Source organism: Myripristis murdjan, chromosome 20 (genome assembly GCF_902150065.1).
Source record: "Myripristis murdjan chromosome 20, fMyrMur1.1, whole genome shotgun sequence".
Lineage (NCBI taxonomy): Eukaryota > Metazoa > Chordata > Actinopteri > Holocentriformes > Holocentridae > Myripristis > Myripristis murdjan.
In genome coordinates, this window is record NC_043999.1 from 28,775,433 (window position 1) to 28,799,121 (window position 23,689).

A 23,689-nucleotide genomic window follows, 5' to 3' on the forward strand; every position below is an offset into this window, starting at 1 on the left:
TGGCCACTGAAATGGTGGAATAGTTGACCCATTTTGAAAAATGTGGTTTTATTTCCCTTCCCCTCTAGTTGTTATGTAGGACAGTGGTGGTGCTATCTTCCTCTCATCATTCCAAATGCTCCAGATGCTAACTGTTAGGCTACTGCCACTGTGGTGGACCTCCGCTGCATTAATATTCTTAAAAATAACCACCTTAATCAACTCTATGTTTCTTTTACTTATCCATTTATTCAGCTCGGAATCTAACAGCTGAGACTGGATTCAAAAGAGAGCCTGAAGATGCAGAAGTGGGGAAATGCTGATAGGAGCGCTGCAGGCCTACTGTGCTCTTTCACATTGAAATGTTATTTGAGCGATTCAGCATGGATCTCAGTTTTAGAACTGATAACAGTCAAGTTGATCTTTATACATAAAAGAGCTGGACTTGATTGTGAGATGAGAATGCTCTGCTCTAGCTGTATTCAAAGACCATTTTGAAATCAGTGTAGTCCTGACTGATTATTAGAGCTAGAGATGGATTGCATTTTGTGTTAGTTTAGCATAAAGACTCTATAAAAGTGACAAAATAAACCTTACAGCAACTTGAAGCAATCTTATTTACACAGTGTATCATGTGGATTAAGTACCCGCTGAAGGTACTGGCACTGTTACATGGTGTGCCTTCAGCACTGTGCTAGATGGAAAGATCATGTGTTCAGCAGTTGCAGTTCCAACCATCTAACTTCTCCTAAAATGACTCTCATTTTGCATTTTTTTTTAAAAAAGATCTGTTTATTTGAGTTTTTACACATTGTGTACAGCAGTACCTTAAACTGTTTCAGCAAGTGGTTTTACAACATGCATATGATGCATAAATAATTAATTAATCAACAAACACACACAAACACATACTAAATAAATCAATAAATACATAACTTTTTTAAAAAGTTAAAAAAAAAAAAAAAAAAAAAAAAAAGCTAAAATAATCCAAACAGAGCACACCACCACCACCACCACCACCAACAACAACAACAGAACATGGTCTTCATTTAATACAAATACTGTTAATGCTACAAATCAGTGTTAATAATGCTACTAATAATACTAATAATCAACAGCCAACTTCACTGAGGTACACTTTGGAACTGCAAGGTCTTTATATGATCAAAGAAAGGCTGACATAGTTTGGAAAATTTCTAGTTTGCTAAAATGAAGAGTATCTTTGATCCAAACTTCACAGGAGGGAGGAAAAGATGATTCCCAACAAAGTAATATCTGACATCTAGCTAACAAGGTAAGGAAAGCTACAAAGTCTGCTGTAATTTTTGACAGGAGTGCTAATAATAGAATTGGTCTAAGGACAGTTGAAGCACCCTTTCAAAAACATGAAACCAATAGTTTTGAAGAGATGAGCAGGACCAGTGCATGTGAATCAGTGAAGCAGGTACTTGTTTATTAGGGATGAGCAAGTACACCACTATCTGTATCTGTATCTGTTCAACCATCTACATTATCCGTATCCGTATCTGTAATCGGAGCGGGTGGAGCCTAAACTGGACATGGGTGGGGCTTAAACCGGAAGTGTGTGGGGTTTGACAGGAAATGGGTGGGGCTTAACCAGTATGTTATTTTAAGTCTGAAATTGATACAGGTTGATCAGAAGTTGCTATATTTATTGTTTATTGGAAAACTATTTTCAGTACAGCCTCAGAATTAAGCTTCAGATATTCTTAAGTGCATCAATGAATACAACACATGCAGTGGGCAATTATGAAGTACTAAGTAAAATGCAATGAACAAGAGTTTTCATACTCAACATAACTTTTTTTAATTTTTAATTTTCAAATTTTTTATGATCAAAAAGATTTTTTTTTTTTTACTACCTAGTGAGAGAGAGAGTGTATATAAATTAAGCTTCATATATATATACAGTACAGGCCAAAATTTTGGACACACCTTCTCATTCAATGCGTTTCCTTTATTTTCATGACTAATGTATGTCTACATTGTAGATTCTAACTGAAGGAATCAAAACTATGAATGAACACGTGGAGTTATGTACTTAACAAAAAAAGGTGAAATAACTGAAAACATGTTTTATATTCTAGTTTCTTCAAAATAGCCACCCTTTGCTCTGATTACTGCTTTGCACACTCTTGGCATTCTCTCCATGAGCTTCAAGAGGTAGTCACCTGCAATGGTTTTCACTTCACAGGTGTGCCTTATCAGGGTTAATTAGTGGAATTTCTTGCTTTATCAATGGGGTTGGGACCATCAGTTGTGTTGTGCAGAAGTCAGGTTACTACACAGCCCACAGCCCTATTGGACAACTGTTAAAATTCATATTATGGCAAGAACCAATCAGCTAACTAAAGAAAAACGAGTGGCCATCATTACTTTAAGAAATGAAGGTCAGTCAGTCCGGAAAATTGCAAAAACTTTGAATGTGTCTTCAAGTGGAGTCGCAAAAACCATCAAGCGCTACAACGAAACTGGCACACATGAGGACCGACCCAGGAAAGGAAGACCAAGAGTCACCTCTGCTTCTGAGGACAAGTTCATCCGAGTCACCAGCCTCAGAAATCTCAAGTTAACAGCAGCTCAGATCAGAGACCAGATAAATGCCACACAGAGTTCTAGCAGCAGACCCATCTCTAGAACAACTGTTAAGAGGAGACTGCGCCAATCAGGCCTTCATGGTCAAATAGCTGCTAGGAAACCACTGCTAAGGAGAGGCAACAAGCAGAAGAGATTTGTTTGGGCCAAGAAACACAAGGAATGGACATTAGACCAGTGGAAATCTGTGCTTTGGTCTGATGAGTCCAAATTTGAGATCTCTGGTTCCAACCGCCGTGTCTTTGTGAGACGCAGAAAAGGTGAACGGATGGATTCCACATGCCTGGTTCCCACTGTGAAGCATGGAGGACGAGGTGTGATGGTGTGGGGGTGTTTTGCTGGTGACACTGTTGGGGATTTATTCAAAATTGAAGGCACACTGAACCAGCATGGCTACCACAGCATCCTGCAGCGACATGCCATCCCATCCGGTTTGTGTTTAGTTGGACCATCATTTATTTTTCAACAGGACAATGAGCCCAAACACACCTCCAGGCTGTGTAAGGGCTATTTGACCAAGAAGGAGAGTGATGGAGTGCTGCGGCAGATGACCTGGCCTCCACAGTCACCGGACCTGAACCCAATCCAGATGCTTTGGGGTGAGCTGGACCGCAGAGTGAAGGCAAAGGGGCCAACAAGTGCTAAACACCTCTGGGAACTCCTTCAAGACTGTTGGAAAACCATTTCAGGTGACTACCTCTTGAAGCTCATCGAGAGAATGCCAAGAGTGTGCAAAGCAGTAATCAGACCAAAGGGTGGCTATTTTGAAGAAACTAGAATATAAAACATGTTTTCAGTTATTTCACCTTTTTTTGTTAAGTACATAACTCCACATGTGTTCATTCATTCAGTTTTGATTCCTTCAGTTAGAATCTACAATGTAAATAGTCATGAAAAAAAAGAAAACGCATTGAATGAGAAGGTGTGTCCAAACTTTTGGCCTGTACTGTATATATATATATATATATATATATATATATATATATATAAAGCTTAATTTGTAATATTCATACTCCTACTATATTTATTTTTTATGAACTACAGTGAGAAAGTGTCAGACTCTCAGTGCATGCAGCCAAAATAAAATCAAAATAATAATGTACTTTGTGTGTTCAGCTAATGTATGTGTGTAAGTGGTGTGTGTGTGTGTGTTAAGACTGTGACTCTGCACCACGTCCGATACGAGCAAAGTATCCGTACTTGGAGCGGGTGGAGCCTAAACTGGACATGGGTGGAGCTTAAACCGGAAGTGTGTGGGGTATATATATATATATATATATATATATATATGTGTGTGTGTGTGTGTGTGTGTGTGTGTGTGTGTGTGTATAATATATATAATAATAATATATAACTGACTTTACATCAAAAACCTGTTAAGAGCGAGCAGATGGTAAAAAAAAAAAAAAAAAAAAAAAATCCTGAGTGGTGTGTCGGCAGTGAGAGACGCGATGCGAGTTGCATTCAGCCCCGACCCCTAACCCCTAACCCTAACTCTGCTCAAAAGCAGTGCATCTGGTACCAACCAAGTTTAGCAGAAACTCTACTGACTATCAGTGATTACAGACTGAGGGAAGAGCGAGCTGGAAAAACCTGAAGCTACTGAAGAGAGACGTGACGTGAGCTGTCACACCTGAGAGAGTGACAGAGAGGTTGACACTGTGTGTGTGTGTGTGTGTGTGCGTGCGTGCATGTGTAGGGGAGGGGCGCAGTGTGTGACACAACGTGGACACAGTCAGCTACCCAATGAGGATTTTCATCCATCATGAGCACATATATTGATTCATATTCCTCAAAACTGCAAAATCCCATTCTTCAGGACAACATGCGGACAGTCAGCCTTCTCCTGTAAGAGCTGTAAACTCTGGAACTCACTGCCATCAGAAATAAAACACATCTCAGAGTTTAAGTTGTTCACCACCAAAACTAAAACCTTGTTAAAGAAAAAACAAAACTGCACTCATCTGTAATTAGTGTGTATATTGTGTGGGAGAGTGAGATTTATATCATATAAATGCAATATTGGATTTTTGAATCATTGAGTTGTATGGTATGGTCTTTTTAATTGATGCATTTTATGTTGTACTGCAATGTTGTGAGTGGGTGAAGGTTTTATGTTATATAAATGCAATAATAGATTGTTGAATTGTTTGTATACACTACTCACAAAAAGTTAGGGATATTCGGCTTTTGGGTGAAATTTCAGGATGAACCTAAAATGCATTCTAACCTTTACAGGTGAACTTAATGTGACCTTCTGTAAACTTTTGAATGCACATGTCCAACTGTTCAATGTTTCAGTACCTTTTGCACAAGTTGCTGTTCTCTAACAAGGAGCTTAACGGCAAAATTCACATCAGGTGTTTGATCAATGAATCAACCAATAAATTTCCTGGTTCAATTAGAATTGGTATTTAAACAGTCCTCCTCATCATGCTGTTCACATTTTGACATCATGAGACCAAGACGACACCTAACAATTGATCAGCAGCACCTCGCCATTGCGAGGCTTCAAACAGGATGTTCTCAGACGGAAGTGGCCACTGAGCTTAGAGTGTCACAGAGTGTCATCAGCAGGTTGCAACAGAGATACAGAGAGACTGGAAGAGTCACAGAAAGGCATAGAAGTGGACGTCCTTTGGCCACATCCCACACTGATGACCGCTTCATTGTGAACAGTGCCCTGCGGAACCGGATGATGAATGCCACTCAACTCCAGGCACGTTAAGGGAGGTGAGAGGCACCCAAGTGTCATGTCAGACCATTCGAAACCGTTTACATCAGCATGGTCTGCGTGCTAGACGACCTGCAAGGGTACCTGACCACACCACCAGGCACAGGTGTCATCGTCTTGCATGGGCCAGGGAGCATTTACGCTGGACGAGGGACCAGTGGGCCTCAGTGCTGTTCTCTGATGAAAGCCGATTCATGTTGAGCAGAAATGATGGCCGCCAATGATGTTGGAGACGTCAAGGAGAGCGCTATGCATCAGCCACTGTTGTCACCAGACGAGCCTTTGGTGGTGGTGGTGTTACTGTGTGGGCGGGTGTGTCTAGTCAGTACAGAACTGCCCTACACTTTGTGAATGGTACAGTGACAAGCCCATACTACCTGAATAACATCATTAATCCAGTCATTGTGCCCCTGCATGAACAACACAGGCCTAATTTCATCTTCATGGACGACAATGCTCCAGCTCATCGAGGTCGTATCATTAGGGAACGGCTGCTGGAGACTGGGGTACCTCAGATGGAGTGGCCTGCACTTTCTCCAGACCTGAATCCCATAGAAAACCTATGGGATCAGCTGAGTCGCCGTGTAGAGGCTCGGAGCTCTGTACCCCAGAACCTCAATGTCCTGAGGACCGCCCTTCAAGAAGAGTGGGATGCCGTGCCTCAGCAGACAATAAGTCGACTTGTGAACAGCATGAGACGTCGTTGTCAAGCTGTAATTGATGCTCAAGGGCACATGACAAGTTATTGAGACATTGACAACACAGCAAGAGTTGTGTATGGAAGGATTCTGCATTCGAGGCAGATGCTTAGGGATAATAATAAATTCCCAACACAAATATGTAAACGGTGCCATCGAAGTTTCCAGTTAAATAGGTGCCTCTTTTTCTAATTATGTATAAGCCTACTTATTATTTCCAAATTTTCTCATGTGTCTGCTGGACACTGCAATTGAAATTCTGTGCATTCTAAAAAGTTGTTATGTAAGCACAGTTGACTTGTTTGTTTTAAATACTTGAAGGCTTAAATATTTAAATGTTCAACGGATTTAAATAAAGGGTTGTCTGTTTAAGTATGTGGGATTTTATTTTGCTTGAACCGCGGAATCGCCTCTCGCGGCTATATTTTTTTGTCATTTGAAAAGTTGAAACAGCTGTACTGTTTGTGTCAATAAAAGTCAATGAATAGTGAAGCTGTGAATTTCATTTCTTTATATCAATCAATCAATCAATCATATTCATATAACATATGCAATTAGATGGTCATCTGCAAGAGAATAGACCACTATAAGCTGTTTCCACTGTAGTAAAGCAGCGTTGTAAACTTTTTTTGAACTGATATTAGATATTTAGGACCCAAACTCACAAAATGGTGCATGCAGAGGCTACATATAACTCCAGACTTTGTTTCAGCTTTCAGTTTGCTGCTATATTTACATTAGTTTTTAATGTTGGTGCAGGTTGTCAAAATTAGACAACGTCAAAATGAAAGGACTGCATCAGCTTGCACACATACTCCCAACCAGATAACCAGACCAAAGCCCTGGACTGCACTGTGGCAAAGAAACAAGAGGCGGATTTTCTGCCATTTTGCCAGCTTATCCCTTAGATCACAGAAATCCACTTACTTCTGGTAATTACATATTTCTTGACCGTCTGCCCGCTGAAGGTGTTTGAATATTAATGCAGATGCAGCTGATGGAAATAGGAGGGTATAGCACATGTTTTAGTGTCTGGAAACAACCCTGTGGTTTAGGGAGCAGGGAGGTGAAGAGAATATCACTGGAAGATCACAGGTTTGAAAACAGCAAATAGCAATAGCTATGCTGGCTATCAATTACCATGTGTGCTGGAGAGTCAGTCAGCATCAACATTTTGGAAGCTAAGGGAATATAGTCACTGTAAACTCAAAAGAGTACATTATTTTTCTTTATTTGGCCTTAAAGCTCCTGCAGTCCTCCATATCACTCAACACAGTGAATGCTTAATTACCAACATGAGGCCTACTCTCACTCAATATGTTGTATGCTTAAGCATTAGCTGAGAGAGGGTGGTACGAGGGTAGGTAAAGGCTAGAGTTCTCATCGGGCCTGAAAATAAAGACCCCACCCTAACCGAGCCCTACTGTGCCAGCCTGAGGCCCTACCCTACCTGACTAATTAGCCGAACTTTAGGCCCGACAGCCCGATAAAGCCCGAAAAAAAAAGAAAGGAGAGGGGGAAAAAAAAAAGATCACCAAATTCACCATTATTTAGCAGCGCCGGTGGCTCAAATTCTAGTAGCAGTGAGAGAACGGACATAATAGTTGGCGAAAGGCAGCTTCACATGTTCAGTTGTTCATAAAACATGCTAAGTTAGCAAAGTTACTGTAGTTCTGCACAAAATGGTTTAATTTAGCACTAAACTGTTATCCCCGTTCTTCTTCTCTCTCTCTCTCCTTCTGCTTCATGCCTGCATCACTTATATTTTGTCCTTCAACGGCGACAGTAAAACCTTTTGTAGATTGTAGATTTTGTAGATTGAATGGCTAAATTGGTGGAGAAATTGGCCACTCTGTCACTGTCTGATTTCTGACTCTGCTGAGTTTGCCAGCACAGCAGGATCCTGCTGCAACTCTGTCTCTCACTTGTTCCCTGTCTGTCTGTCACTGAAAGTTTAGCCTCCAAATCCAATCCAGTCTCTCACTCTCTCCACCAGTCACATAAAAGTGAAACGCCATAATCAATAACACAACACATAATTATATTTTTTATATTAAAAAAAAAATTTTTTTCCCCCCACAGAACCAGAACCCGAAGCCCTACCCTACCCGACCAATTCACATACATTTTAGGCCCGACCCTACCCGAAAATGTTGGGTAGGGTCGGGTAGGGTCGGGTTCGGGCAGTGACACACATCTCTAGTAAAGGCTCATTTATGCTCCCATTATGTATGAAAATAAACGTCAAACACTGTGACCGTCACTGCCCACACACTTCCATGCATCCTTTTTTCACCATGGATGTTAAGCAATAAATTTTCTAGATGGCAGCTCAAGCTTTGTCCATATGCGTATCTGTATCTGTATTTAACGTGGAGCATAAATGAGCCTTCAGAGGGTTGGTTGAAGCTCATAAGTGACCTGGATAACAAGTTCCTCCTAGCCAAACCTTAGCATAGGGTGGCACTGGAATTCCCAGAGAATGTCCTGTGATTTGTTATTTTCAGTTCAATTCAATTCAACTTTATTGTCATTAGTTGGTGCAAAGAACACATACAACAAAAAGGTAACACGTGGCTCCAACTGGTGCACAGGCACATGCATAAGTAGAAAAAGTATATCTCAGGACCACAAGAATTCTATCCTGCTTGCAAAAGAGGACATGTCACTTTAAGAGCTTGTGCTATGTGCAGTTTAAAGTTTTCCCTTGAAAAAAAAAACTACTTTTATAATTATTTAAAAAATGTTAAAAATTATGAAAATGATGTTTTTAAATGTTGCAAAACTCACTTGATTTCTTTCAAAAATATAGGAAAAATATGGTTAGCAGAAAAGCAAAAAAACCTATAACATTCAAAAAAAAAAAAAAAAAAAAAAGAAAATTGGAAAAAAAGAAAATTACCAGAAAATTCAAAGCTTTTCTTCAAACTTTAATCAAACTTTATTTATATAGCGTCAAATCACAACAGAAGTTATCTCATGACGCTTTACAGGTACAGCAGGTAAGGACCACGCTCTACAAATTATAGTAGAGAAACAAGAAACCCAACAGATTCCCTCCTGAGCATGCTCTTGGCGACAGTGGCAAGGTAAAACTCCCCTTTAACGGGAAGAACCCTCAGGTAGAACCAGACTCAGGGTGGACGGTCATCTACCTCTACCGGTTGGGTGGGAGGGGAGAGAGAGAGACAAGGAGACAGAGACAGGGGGATAGGGACAGAGATAGGTGCAAGGTGGAAATAAGCACCTTTCATGCTGCTTTGCAACTCGCCTTCACAGCTCAAGCTTTTTTCATCCATCAGTCTCATGATGTGTTGAACACAAGAAACATGAACAGTTCCTGTCATTTTTGTGGTCTTCTGTATCAATGTGCATATGCATAAGTGTTTTTGACTGAAAGAAGAATGGATATGTCATTGTATTGGATGATTTAGTCTAAACATGTTTACTTACTTTTCAGATGACAACTATATGTAAAAGGCATTCTCTCACAATGAAGGCTGTTGGTGAGAGAGAGCTCTCTGATTGGCTGTTCAGCCTAAGAAAATTAGAGCACTAGAAGAGAAACGGACCTCAGGATGTGTTGATGTTATGCATATTAGCTAATGAGCTAGCTAACCAGAGAGAGCTGGTTGTGATAAACAACAGAAGAGCTTCAGTCTGACAGCGCCACAGCAGCTGCTCCTTCTGATTTGTATAAAGAAACCAAACAGATACAAAGTGGCAGAGTGAAAATGAAGGGCTAATGCTATTTTTTTTTCTTTATCTTTCTGTGATCCTAAGGCTTACAGTCTGCTTTTCTGTGACTACTGGCATGAGGAATTACTTCTTTTTATGCAGCCATACAATATGTGCTGTCAGTTGCAACAAGGCCACTGAATTAAAGGAAGATGACACATTACCAGCTGTGCCAATGTCGACTTTTTTTTTTTTTTGCCTAGCAATGTCTCTGCAGGAACAGGGAGCACCAACAGATAGAAATCAGCTGAAAAAGAGAAAGGCTCAAACAAACTCTCTGTTCTCCTAATTTGTTCTTCTCAAAAATACCAATTTCAAATGTTAGTAAGATCTGAGGCTTGTGAAAAATAGTTAGAACATTTATTTCAACATGACCATGCCACATAAGAATTAGCCATAACCTGTACTCAGATATGTCAACAGACTCTAGCCTGTCACGTCTCCTAAAGTGGGAACACAGTAGCAACGTTGAACTTATGTGCTGTAAGACAGGAAATCACCCGGGACAGGACTGCCTCACTGTCTCTGAATGAAGTCTATGCTGTGTCTTCATGGACAACGTTTTAGCAGGCAACATCAGGCGAGACAAAGTGATGGGACTGTCGCTCTGGCTTGGTGCTAGGACTTTAAAATCAGTTTAGTGTGTCCTGGGCTTAGGCTTGGGGTTATGGTTTGTACTGGTCTCCACACACATCGGTGAAATCATGGTTCTTGTAGTCATAGTGGCTTGAACAGAGTTTGAGCAATTGCCATAGTGACGCAGTATTGTTCACTTCCAGCAGTTCTTTTAGAGGAACAATCCAGCCAATCATTGTAAAGTGGCATCTGTGACACTAAAAAAATTCTGAAGTGCATATGGAGCAAATACCTAGAGCATTTATTTTTCTGTCAAAACTCGGCCACAGCTACGCTGCCAGAATGTGTGTGTGTGTGTCTCTTGGAGGCTTGCTGCATCTCTCCAAAACTGTAACTGCTTGTTGTGTTAGGAGCAGTGTTGATGATGATGCTGTTAGTTTATGTTGCCTGTGCTTGTGTGTAGTGCAGAAGGCCGCTAACTGTTGTCCAAATGAAAGAAAATAAACTGCCATAATAAATTACAAGAACTTGTAACATGGAATGACCATTGCTGCATGATATATATCGCCATATCATGCATCCCTAGTGTATGCTAAATTCTGATGAAGTATCAATAGGACAGTCACCCCAAAACTTGTGTGTGCACGTTCAAGCATAAAGTGCATAAGGTGCAGGTATATCTGACCTGTCTCACGGTCGTGCTGAACCTGTCTCCTCTCATCAGAAAAAGCTCGAAGCCAGCGTTGTTTCTGCTCAGGTTTCTTGGTGCACAGGAGGTGAACCTCATCGCTGGCCAACGATCGCAGCTTCAGAGCATTCTTCACGCTGATGTTGAAATCCTTCTCCTTGCCATCCTCCACATCAGTCACCTCCATCTGATCCATGTCCATCCGACCCTTGTAGTACAGCATGTCCCGGCGTAGAAGGTCCTGTTACAATGAAGATGAGAAATGCATAATGGTCATACTGATAACTCTACTGATGATACATGTTATCTGCCATCAGGCAAAAACGTATGGAGCAAGTCGTTTTTCCTCATGAATTGAAAGATAGTCATTTACGTGCTAAATCAGTTTCATGACCCTTAAAAGTGCACTAATGTAAAATACTAAAAAAACACAAGTAGAATAATACTTTAATAATACTTGCATTGAAACAACTGCATTCATGGCTGTCTGTTAAAACTCTGACTTGAATAGTTTTATGGGTATATTGCAGTTAAAATTTGCTTGAAACAAGAAACAAATTCTGCCAATGGAACAAGCAAATTTTTACTTGTTCACTTGTGTCACTAGTAAAAATTTGCTTGTTCCATTGGCAGAATTTGTTTCTTGTTTCAAGTAAATTTTCACTTCAAACAAGTGAAAATTGTCTAAAAACAAGTTATTTCTGAGCTGATCATGTCTTATTTTAAGTGTAATGAGATATTTTGACTAGAAATAAGACATTTTTACTTGAAATAAGACAAATAATCTTGGTAAGATTTTGACTTTTTGCAGTGTAGGTGCTGAATGCTCAAAATGCTAACTGTTAGCCTCCTGCCATTGAGGTGAATTTCCTCCCCAGCTAACTTAAAAATAACCTCCTTGGTACCAAATTCATCTGTCTCTATTGAGCACAGTTATCACATGCAAGTAAATACATCAAACGTTGCTGATGCAAACTGAGCGTTTCTCCAGCAGCCACACCTTTTTGCAGTATACCATCTGATGGTCAAAGAGGAAGAACATTCGCTGTTGACTCTTGGCTTGAGGCTGGGAGAGCTTGGTCAACTCCCCAGAGAAGATAAGATCAGAACTCCTGCTCAGGACATCTTCACCCTACAGGGACACACACACACACACACACACACACAGGCCTGTTACAACTGCACTGAAATGTGGAAACTCAGAGATCATGAAAACCACTGTAGAGCAGGACGCCCTGTGCCACACCTCCCAGTCCTCTATGGTGCTCTGCCACTGGGCAATCTTGTCAATGTTCTCCAGGCGACGTTTCCTCTCATTGATGAGCCTGGCCACATTCTTCATGGCGTTTAAGGCAGCCTCCACGTCCTTGTAGTCCCTGAGGATCACAGTATGTATGTAGCTGACACACATTTAACAAATATGTGATTTATTTCCAGTGTATCATGTGTGCATGCCATTTATTTTTTGACATAGTTCTACGGTTGAGAGGCCATAATAATAGAATCAGATCATACTCAACTGACTGTGATAAAAATGCCCATAATAATAAAGCAGAATTATGATTATAATAATTGCACTTATTTAATAGTTCCAGCCCTCTAATAGTTAAAACCGTTCAATACTTGTTTTGTTTTTTTTAATAACATTGATACAAAATGTACCAAAATTTTGTGTCAATATTTCAGTGATAAAAATAGTTTTACTAGTTTATATAGTCATATTTAAAACATTTATACATTTTACATTGAATAAGAAGTTAAAAGCAACATTTGGCCAGCTGGTATAATGATTGAGAATGAGAATTAGCCTTTCAAATGAAAACTGTGCTGTACATATTTTGAAAAGTGTACATGCATTGTTCAATTGAATATTTGAAATAGTGATAGCCGAGCTTTTTATTTCAGACACTTGTTCAGTAATGACGTAGTTGTCCATCATTCCTGAGAGCTGGTATGACCATGACTTTATTTTTCTTGAAGACATAAGGACCACAACTGATATTATCTTACTATAAAGCTGTTTAAAAGGATACTTCATAATGCATTATTTTTGTATCAAGTACTCACCATTTGCTGCCTTCAATCCCTGACCAATAACGTTTTACTTGCAAGCCTTCATGGTGAACTCGTATTCCTAAAATGCTGGTCATCTCTGATACATCAGAAAAAAATGGGTCCACAAGTTTCGATTTTACAGCATCAAAACTCTATAAAAATTCTGTTTGAAAAGCTCACGTTCGTCATGCTGTGTTGTCCAAGTCTGCGGGAACCATTTGTATGCTCAGATTTTCCCAAACACACATATTTTGACTAAAATCTTGCAGTAAAGACATAGAAAGAAAACAAAGAAAATCCATGCATGGTTATGAAGTGTGTGTGCAAAAGCATGTGCATTTCACTGGACGAGCAGCTTGGTTGGACACACTTACGCCTGTGCATTTAAAATTCATAATCCAGCAGAATTTGAGTCAAAATACATGTCTTTAGGGAGTAATGAGCATACAACTGGATATCAGAGACTCGGATAATACTGCATGACAAGTGAAAACAAAACAGAATTAAACAGAGCTTGAGAGCATTTTGTTGTAAAATCATAAAATTACAGCTCCATTTTTTTTCCATTGGATCAGAGATGGCTGAACTTTTTTGGAAGATGAGTTTACCACAAAGGCTTGTGTGTAAAACTTTCTTCACCAGGGATTGAGGGCTTTGCACATTGAGTGCTTGATGGAAAAATTTAACATTACATTTTAAAAGCATTTCCTACAAAAATACATTAACAGTCTCCCAGTCACCTGTGCTGTGGATTGGTGTATTTGAGCAGTTCAGCCAGTTGCAGCGGGTACTTGCAGATCTTCTGAACAGGTGTGAGCAGGAAGCCATCCAAGGAAATGTCTATCATTTTCTGGAGAAGTCGGCAGGCCTCAAAGAAGAACACATACTTATTGACCTTCATAAGCTTGGAGAGCTGGACACATGCGTTGGGGTGGTTGTTGCAATACTCTGAGTAGATCTGGAAATCTGTTTGCTGTGGGATGAGAGACAGTGAAAAACGGTTACAAGCAAAGACATGATTTGGGTATAAGTAATAACTAATAGTGTTTTAGGTTATGTTTTGTAAGAAAGAGGCTGCAATGACAGTGACTCCGTTTACATGCACTTCAGAAAATCGGGATATTCGCCTCTTGTAAGCAATTGTCTGATTTCCAAAATACCATGTAAAGAGAAAAAGCTGCTTTCCATAATCCTGGGAAATTATTGCGAGAAATCGGCATAGGGCAGCTGGATTTCTCCTGGAGAAACCTGATTATTATGCCACGTGTACCTTTATGCCAATTTCTGCACTTTTTTCTGTGTTCGCATGTGCAGTGGGAGGCTAAGGAAACCGACATCATAAACACAATAAACACACACTGTACAATGCCTGGGGAGGGTAAACACTCACTGTTGTACATTTATTGAAGAATGCTTAATAATTTTATGTGATAAAAATATAGGCAAATTTTCCCAGTTGGAGAAAGCCCCACAAGAGGCCAGCTGGCAGGTGTTCTCCACAGCGAGAATGCTGGCCGCAAGTTGACTGAAGCATTGCTGGAACAGTCGGGGTACAACATCAGGTATGGGGAGGGACCCAATTACTGCGGGGGGGGGGTGTAAATATACGGGAATTTTGAGCAATCAGAGCAACTCATGTAAATAACCCACAACCCGGAAACTCACAATAATCTGGTTTCTTGTGTGCATGTAAATGTAGTGAATGTCAAATGACAGCGCCCCTTCTGATAATATAACTGTGAATCTCAGTTCTAAAGTTTATATGTAGTTCAACTATTCAAGTGTTATTTTAACTGCTTACATGTTCAAGGAAGCAGCATCCAATCTCGCTGAGGTGTGGCTGCTCCTTGTTGAACTTCTTCTCCAGTCCTTTCAGGAACTTCCTCTGGAAACGGTAGATTTCCTCGATGTTGCCAAAAATGGTACGAAGTTGCTCTTCAGTGAACATGTCCGTCCTCTTGCGGCACTGTTTGATGTAACCCTGAGGCAAACAGAAAGAGGACTGTAACTTCCTGAACAGAAATGTGTCTTAGCTGAGGCAAGTGATCATTTTGTGTTTCATGGTAGCCTTGCAAGTTCTCAAGCCAACAGACCTCACAGATGTCTTTCAGGTGCTTGATGTAGTCCCTCTCTGTGCTCATGATTTCGTTGATGACATTAGTCCTCATCTGCTCCTTGCAGGGCAAGCCTGGCCCGAGGAACAAGCCCAGCCCTGCCCGGTCCTCCTCTCCAGCCTGTGCCTCCTCCAGCTGGGCTAGATACTCCTCCATGGGCTCATCCTGGTTCACACGCAACTGATGTGCCAGGAAAACAGAATTCACTGTTAACACTAATGTTGCCAAAGTCCACGATCTGTTACTGGTTTCCCAAAAACATGCAGTGATCAAGTTACTCTGCATGGCTTCCTTTTTCATGAAACCTGTCTCCATTAACCACAGAATCTTTAAGTATTTATGTCATCTCCTGAAAGTCAAATGCCAAACTTGTGACAGCTTGTGTCTTAATGTTGTGCAAGTAATTCTGTCAACCAAATGTTTTTTCCTTTCCTTTTGAAAGCAAAATGCTACAAACCCTTAGGTGAGCACATAGCAGCATAATTACAAGATGATATTACTGGCTATTTACTAAAAGGTACCAGAACTGTAAAACTGTAGATGAGTACAAAAATCTTTGAAACAGGCACAGGTTTTACAGTATCACAATCTGCCAATATTACAGCAGCTTCAGTCATTAATCAAACAGAGCAATTACGTTCCATATGGCCAAGAATTTCACTGGATTTCAGGTCCCCAGAGAGAGTTTCCCTTACCCGTACAAAGCTGGCAGGAAACCAGCCCTCACTGTCCATGATGCGACCCCACCACCACTCCTTGTTGGTGGCGTCCACTACTTCAATGACGTCGCCAGCCTTGAAGCCCAGCTCCTGGTCGTCCATGGTAACATGGTCCCAAAGGGCCTCAGCGTACACCACACTGCCATCGCTGATGAGCTGGAGGAGAAACATTTTGAAAATTTTAGATTATAGTAGATGCTATTGCTTGTCTCCCTACATAGGGGAGTTAGTTTGAAGGTCATAGTGTGAAAAATACAGGTCAGATTTGTACGACTAACAGCAGACATTGTTGAAAATGTACATATATAACATGTCTATGTCTGTTTGAAACCTTATCACTGAATTCTTCCGTCTCCACGGCTGAGTTCATAAACCTTGTCCAACTTAGCAACAGTAACTAAAGGACGAGGACTAAATGACCAGGATTGGTCAAGAGAGCTGGAAAACAGGGTTCTGGAAGTAAAATCATTCATATTTGTCATAGTGAATGTCATAATTGACCATAAAATAATAACCATTCAAGGCACAACTACCTTCACCTATGATTTTATCTGCTCCTCCACAACTTAATATTTACTCTGATTTCAACTTTGATTTTTAGAGATGGACTTTAGTCCTGAGGCCAGTGCAGAGGTACTACATTATCTGCAATTCTTTAAACAAGTGCCAATCAGAGAGCTGTTACCATGGTGATAGGGACAATGTTGAGTGTGTCTGACAGTCTAGACAGAAGTTTTTTGTTTGTCACTTCTAGCTTTATTTTCAGTCAGATATTTTGTATGGTGATTGCATTAACTGTATGAGGAGAAGAGTTCCTTCAGGGGTGAGGGTTATAAATTAGTATTACCCTTTTTAAAATGTTTTTTTTTTTTTTTTTTTTTTGTTAACATTGCAACTCTATTGCATGGTTTGATGCACAGTGCAAATTCCCTGAAACTCGGCTGCAGAAGTTGCATGAAAAAAAATCATAATTAACATCAGCCCAAGGATGAAATTGTGAAGAACTTCAATAGATCAGAACAGGTGTCCTTGAAATGGCTGATATTAAACAGCAGGGGCTGAGCAAAGTGTGTGAAATGCAATCCATCTTGAAGCTGTCACAGTTCCACACACAGTGGATGAGTTTGTAGCACCACAAGATCTTGTGTTCCCTTCATTTCATCACAGATCACAACAAAATCATTTAGCTATTACACAGTTACACTGAGTGAGAAGGAATTGATGGCTTTGCTGGATAGGTCTGATTGCAGCATGACAGAAATCAATATGGGGATAAGGCGGGGAGAATGAAATGGAGACAGAGATCCTGTGGAGGGAGAGGGAAAGGTAAAAGGCAGGGAAAAGGAAAGAGATGGGGAAACTAGGCTAGAGTAAAATCACAAGGAAATGGAGCCAGTGGTATTGAAGGCACTGCAGTAGTCATATTTCACATGGCTTGGTACACAGCACTGATTACACTGCGTCAACATGGCTTCAGGCTCCAAAGAAGCCGTCCATTACAGTGTTCAGGCTCTAAATCCTGCAGAGCCAATGTACATGCTGCTCCAGCACCTACGCAGCTGTTTATCTGCAATGTTCTCTCTCTCACGGGGAAAAAAGAGATAGTCTTCTACTGTAAATGTTGGCACCGTGGTTCATCTTTCCCAGAGCTGAGCTTGTACCATTAAAGTTGCAATCATTTTATTTTTTGTGTCTCGCTGCGATCAACCATAACTGCAATGAGGGAAACAGACGACGTGGCTGTTGCTAAGCAACACACCCACACCATCTTGCTTCTCCCCTGCCTTCCTCTCCAGACTCTACCATCCTTATCACACAGTACATCAGGGGTTTACAAACTTTTTCACATTCTGGACCCCCAACTTGAATCCCATTTAGCCCCACTTGAAGTGATTTTGCCCTCAGAAGTGTTCAGCTGTCATACTTGTGACATAAATTCAGAGTTGGAAGATTAAAACATAATGTTAAAAGAATCACGTGTACATGTTCTTGTGTTGTAGCGATGTCTAATGCAATTAACAAAAAACAATCAAATGAAGAAGAATAAGTGATCATTGTTGACAGTAATGCTGTCATCTGAATCTCTGTCACCTCTCCCTCTGATTCTGAGCAGCTACGCAGAACATACACAAGTCTGCTCTTGCTAAGGCTCAGATTAACCTGGGGTTGGCAAAACACACACACACACACACACACACACACACACACACACACACACAACTGAATTAAAAACCATGCCATGCCAAAACAATAAAAACTGGAAAGATGGAGAAGAGTTCAAACTTCTGCCAATGCTATGCAAGACGTGCCACATTACATAGTAGATTAAATTATACTTCCTACTTTTACTTCTTACTTGTCAATTCTTACTTTTTGTGCTTTTAACTGAAGATAACATTTTTGTATTTAAGAAATTCATACATTAAACAGATACAGTAAAAGTATTTCTGCTTCTGGGGTTATGCATCTTTTTGTGTTAGGGCCCACTCACCACCACATTCCCTTTAGACCAATCAGCATGACAGGTTCATCAACTCGTATTTGCCCTATGGCCAAGCTTTCCAGTTTTGCCAGTTTTGCCATATTATTTGAATCCATTTGAAAGTTCTGCACCTTGTTGTGATCGGTGATACCCACAGCTACGTCACCTTTTGGCAAATTAGCACGAAAAGTTCAACAGCTCTGTCTTGGCCCATTATTAACCTTTCCACAAAGTTTTGTGCAAATCTAGTCATACCTTTTAAAAATATCCTGCTAACAAACAAACAGATGGAATGGGGCAAAAACAAAACCCCTGTCAAACTCCATTACAAAGCAGCATTTTAGCTGACTGCTGCCTACGAGTAGACTTCCAACATCTGAAAAATGTTTATTTTTTCCCGAGTCATATAAATCCTCCATAGTCAAGTCAAGTCTGTTCAGACACTTCACTTCCTGCTAACAGAATACTATAATTTACACTGACTGGCTGACTCTGGAATCTCACAACACACAAGTTACCTGAAAGCATATAAGCATATATAAGCTAATATATCCTTTTCTAAATATGCAATGCAAGGAGAAAAATGTTCAGTTAGTTATTCCTCTTTATTAGTCCAAATGACACATAAGATGTGGTTTTTACTTACAGATACAATCAGCAATTTATTAAAAACATTAAATTGTGGGTATATTTGCTTATTTTCTTAAAGTAGTTGACTTATAAATGTCAGGCTTTTCAAAACTTTTTTTTTTTTTTTTTTTTTTTTAGCTCACTGTAACTCAAAATCCGGAAACATTTTACTTCATTACAAATGTAAACAAACATTTACAGACTCAAAATTTATGTTAAACTGTCACATATTTGCCAGTCAGATTGAAAACTTCAGTCACTTTGGGAGTGAAACCAAGTGAGTCATGCTATTTCAATGGGACAAACACTGGGCATTTAGTAGTTCCTACAGCTTCCTTTGTAATGGGTGTGTGGGTATGTGGTGACAGTGCCCAGACGGTGTGTTGACCTTGGCCAAACAGAGCCTAGCACACAGACTACTTTTATGTAATCAATATTTCTGTACCTGCATACACACCCACCCACCCACACACAAATACAAGCACACACAAAAAAGAAGAGGTTAACCCTCTGAAACCTGGGCAAATTCACTTGTTTTCTTTCAAAAACATGGGGGGAAAGGCGCTGTGCAAATTTGCGAGACATGACCCCAAAATTACCACAAATTTAGCAAAAAGATTATCAAATTGAATTAATACAATATTTATGCAAAATTAACACAAAATTACCACATAAGTTTGTAAAAAGTAAATAACTGAATAAATTACTAAATAAATAGAAATTTCCCCCCAAAATTCAAATACAAATAAATGACTTCTGTTAATTAAACCAGGGTCGTGGGTTTCAAAGTGTTAAAGGATCATTAAGATGAGAATTGCAAGTGGAAAACTTGTTTATATATCATACTGTGTTCTGTAGAGGCTTGTTAGCTACTCTAATTTCACTACATGTGGCATCACAGACGTCCACTGCACTGTGATGAGAGACACGTCCCTTCCAGGTCTCCTGAAAAACACTGTTCTGGTGTGGCTGGACGTTCATTCATTATGTTGGAAGTCTCATAAAGTACAACTGGTTTCCAAATGGAGTTTACTAGGACACTTGTCTTTAGCCCTGGTCTCCATGCCCAAACCCTTTGAGCCACAGTTTGACAAGAATCAACACAGTAAACCTGTTCCTTTATACTGATACTGTGGGGTTTGCTGCTGGGTTTATCCTATATCATATTTATCACAGACCTTGTCGTAAAATCAAGTTGGGTAAATCAGGATGTAACATGAATTGGTTGAATTACAACGTTCCAAAATGTCAGCTCACTGTACGCAGGTTTTTGTGAATGTCAAGAAATTGGATTCATAATAGCCCAGTGAGCAACAGCTAGCATTATGTTTATAATGCTTTGTTTTCCATGATGGCTGTTTTAATAAACCAGTGAAAAACCTACGCTTATTGTCAGAAGCTAGTCTTCCTGTCATTAGTGTAGTAAGATAATTAGGTTATTAAGCTAATGATCACAATTTTTCTGCACCAAAGTTACAAAGCACATGAATGTAATACAGTATTTTCAGAAAACCAGGAAGTGGGAGCTTCCAAATTATTCCATGAATCAACTGAGGATGTAAATGTAGCATGAGCTTAGAGTCACAGTTAAATGGCATTTTGTATCTTTCTTCTTTTATTTGATGAATTTCCTGTTGAAACAGGAAGCTTGGGGGGGGCTGCATCTTTGATAAGTGTAAAGCAACCACAGGACATGTTCTTTGATGGGACTGATCAAAAATGCAACTTTTTTGCTCACAACTACAACTAGCTCTACATGATGTCACCATTGAAAATTAACTAATTACACTCTTTTTGTTCACCAAATATGTGCGTGGCTCACTTGGTACAATATACAGTGACACGGCCTGCTCCCCTGCTAACATGTAACCACTCTCAAACTTGTCCTGCCTCAGCTAGATACATTAATTATTGTGTAAAGCAAATGTGTGATGGTTAGCTGACGATTGGAGAAGAACTGATCAGTTCTCGGTGAAAACCAGCAGCTTGTCTGGCCAGACAAGTTTAGAACAATGAACTCACAGCTGAAGACTTCAAATCTGTCTGGCAGACAGCACGGTACCCACACAAAAATAAAAGTGCCAATTGGAAGCAAAAACGGTTCTTCAAAGTGATGCCACAGGGGAACTGTTTCCTCAAAGAACCTTAAAGAACCATGGTTCTTTAAACAACCATTTCTTCAAATGCTTGAACGCAGCGTAACAAGAATTCTGATGTTCATTCAGTATCACAGATCTGACTTTTGAATAAATCATGTTAATAATTATAATTAAATTTTTGTGATTAAAATTATTTTTTGCTAATTTTCATGTAGGTTTTTGGCATTCGGGGATTGAGTATCTGGCAAAATCTTTTTGCTAATTTTCAGGGGGAGCTCTGTTTTGTTTGTTTTTTTAGTTAATTTTATTCTAATGTTCTGGCAATTTTCTCAGAACCTTTTTTGCTATGTTTTAGAAAGAAGTCAAGTGAAATGTTAAATTGTTCAAAGGTTCATTGAAGAATCATAAAAAAGCAGTTCTGTGAGAAACCAGCAACGGTTCTTCAAAGAGGAGAGAAGAGAAGGTGCATGGAAATAGTAGCTGAAAGCTGGAAAATAAAATACTTCATAGTAGAGCTTTATAAGAACCATTTCTGATTCAAAGAACAATTGATATCACAGTTTAAAGAACCAGAAATGGTTCAATGATGAACCACTGTCAGTAGTGCAATGGTTAGCACTGTGACCTCACAGCAAGAGGGTCCTGGGTCTGATTCCCGGCCGGCCGGCCAGGGTATTTTCTGTGCGGAGTTTGCATGTTCTCCCCGTGTCTGTGTGGGTTTCTGCTGGGACCTGTGGTTTCCTCCCACAGTCCAAAGACATGCAGGTCAGGTGAACAGAGACATTATATTTCCCCTTGGTGAGAGTGTGCTTGTTTGTCTGTCTTTCCTGTGATGGACTGGCGACCTGCCCAGGGTGTTTCCCCTGCCTTCCACCCAGTGAGCGCTGGGATAGGCTCCAGCACCCCCCATGACCCTTATGGCTAAACGGTTTGGAAAATGAATACATGAATGGTTATTTATTCATTCATTTGTTATTTTTTCAAATGAGAAGTCATGCTGGTGGTTCATAATGGAACCACATAGTCTTTTAAAGAACCATTTTAGAACGATTTCTTTGTGTGTACATTACCTGGATGTTCTCTGTTATACTCTTCTATGTTGCACACAAATATGTGATTGACAAAAAAACAAAAAAGCTGAAAACTATAGTGGAGTGAAGATGGAAGTGAAGAGTGCAGTGCATCCAGGCAAGTGTTGCTTACAGCGAACTGAGTTAGCAGGCTGGGCCAGTCAGCCACCATGTCCGCAAAGCATTCCACTTCCACTTTCCCGCAAACTATCACCAGTCACAGTTATCGTGACTTATAAATAATTAATTCAAGAGGATAAAAGCAGGCTGATTTAGCTGATAGCTAAACTCCAGTAATGTAGCTAAAATTCATCGTCATGACACTTGGCAAAATCAAGTATAGCTACATTATGCGATATCCCTGCTGTGCTGCAGCTAGAGTGCAGATCAGGCCATATATTTTTGTCTGAACCTGACCTCAGATGGGAGCACAGCGACTAAACCCGACCCAAGCCCAAGATTTTGCTGGTCCTCCATCGTTAGGTTATATTTCCCGCCTGAAACAGCCTACGTGTTGCTTTCAGTGTCGTCACAGAAACTCCAGCACTATACAGGAAGTTGCCCAGAACAGACAGTAGGTCAATCATTTATTTTACACTAGAGTTTCACCAGAATAACACCAATGTGACCAAACCCGACTGATAACAGATGGATTATCGCTGAATAAAACATATTGTTTTATTATTTTGTAAGAGTAACTGTATATATGAAACTCAACTGGGTTTCTGAATGCTCCCATGCTGTTTCCTGAGTAACTGTTGATTAACTTTGCTGACTGGCAGCCAAGTGTGCCTCAATGTTGTCCTGTAAAATAAAATAAAATAAAATAAAATAAATAAATAATAATACCCTGCCAGAGCAGGGTGCTAGTGTAAAAGTCACTGTGTTGATGTGTGGCTACACTTTGAAAGGCAAGACAGCGCAAAAAAATGTCACTTGGATTTAACATTTTTGCAAAAGGAAACTACCGACAGCAGCAACCTGCTGATCCTCTGAGAACATGGTGGCCTTCATCCTTCACTATCAAGCAGCAAACTGCACACAGCAACAAGTGCCCTGTTAACGTTGCTCTGTGTGTGGGAGCTGATGAAGGATGGATGTTATAGTGGATCGCTTGTCCACAAATGGTGCTGACAGAGGGCCAGCTGACATTTCACATGTAGCAGATGAACCTTATTTTTAATAACGCTCAAGGAAGTTCATCTATATTCTAAACTGATACTTTGGCGCCTCCCTGTGGCAAAAATATAAACTGAAATTAAACAGTCGATGATTTGACAGTAATGCAAATATAATTAAAATATCAATAATTATCAATACTTTTGTCTCAATATAATGATTTTTCAAAGTGGCATATCATCCTAGGCCTAGGTATAAATCAGAGGTCCTAAGAGGTCCAGTCATCTCTATTAGATATTCCCTCAGGAATTCCTGATTCATCAGGAAGAATCACAACCCCATGTATTTGTTTACAAACCTCTGAATGTCTGC

The 23,689-nt window shown here is 40.0% G+C and overlaps 1 protein-coding gene across 3 annotated transcripts in view; it reads right to left on the minus strand.

Moving 5' to 3' along the window:
* Positions 1-23,689, minus strand: part of arhgef4 (Rho guanine nucleotide exchange factor (GEF) 4) — a 180,073-nt gene that overhangs the window by 4,029 nt on the left and 152,355 nt on the right. For all 3 annotated transcript variants that reach the window (XM_030078832.1, XM_030078833.1, XM_030078835.1), the window contains 7 exons: positions 15,894-16,073; positions 15,178-15,378; positions 14,886-15,065; positions 13,825-14,057; positions 12,276-12,405; positions 12,030-12,161; positions 11,027-11,270 (listed from right to left, as the gene is read on the minus strand). In XM_030078832.1, coding sequence (XP_029934692.1) covers positions 11,027-11,270; positions 12,030-12,161; positions 12,276-12,405; positions 13,825-14,057; positions 14,886-15,065; positions 15,178-15,378; positions 15,894-16,073 — 1,300 coding nt within the window. The remainder of the gene's footprint in view (positions 1-11,026; positions 11,271-12,029; positions 12,162-12,275; positions 12,406-13,824; positions 14,058-14,885; positions 15,066-15,177; positions 15,379-15,893; positions 16,074-23,689) is intronic.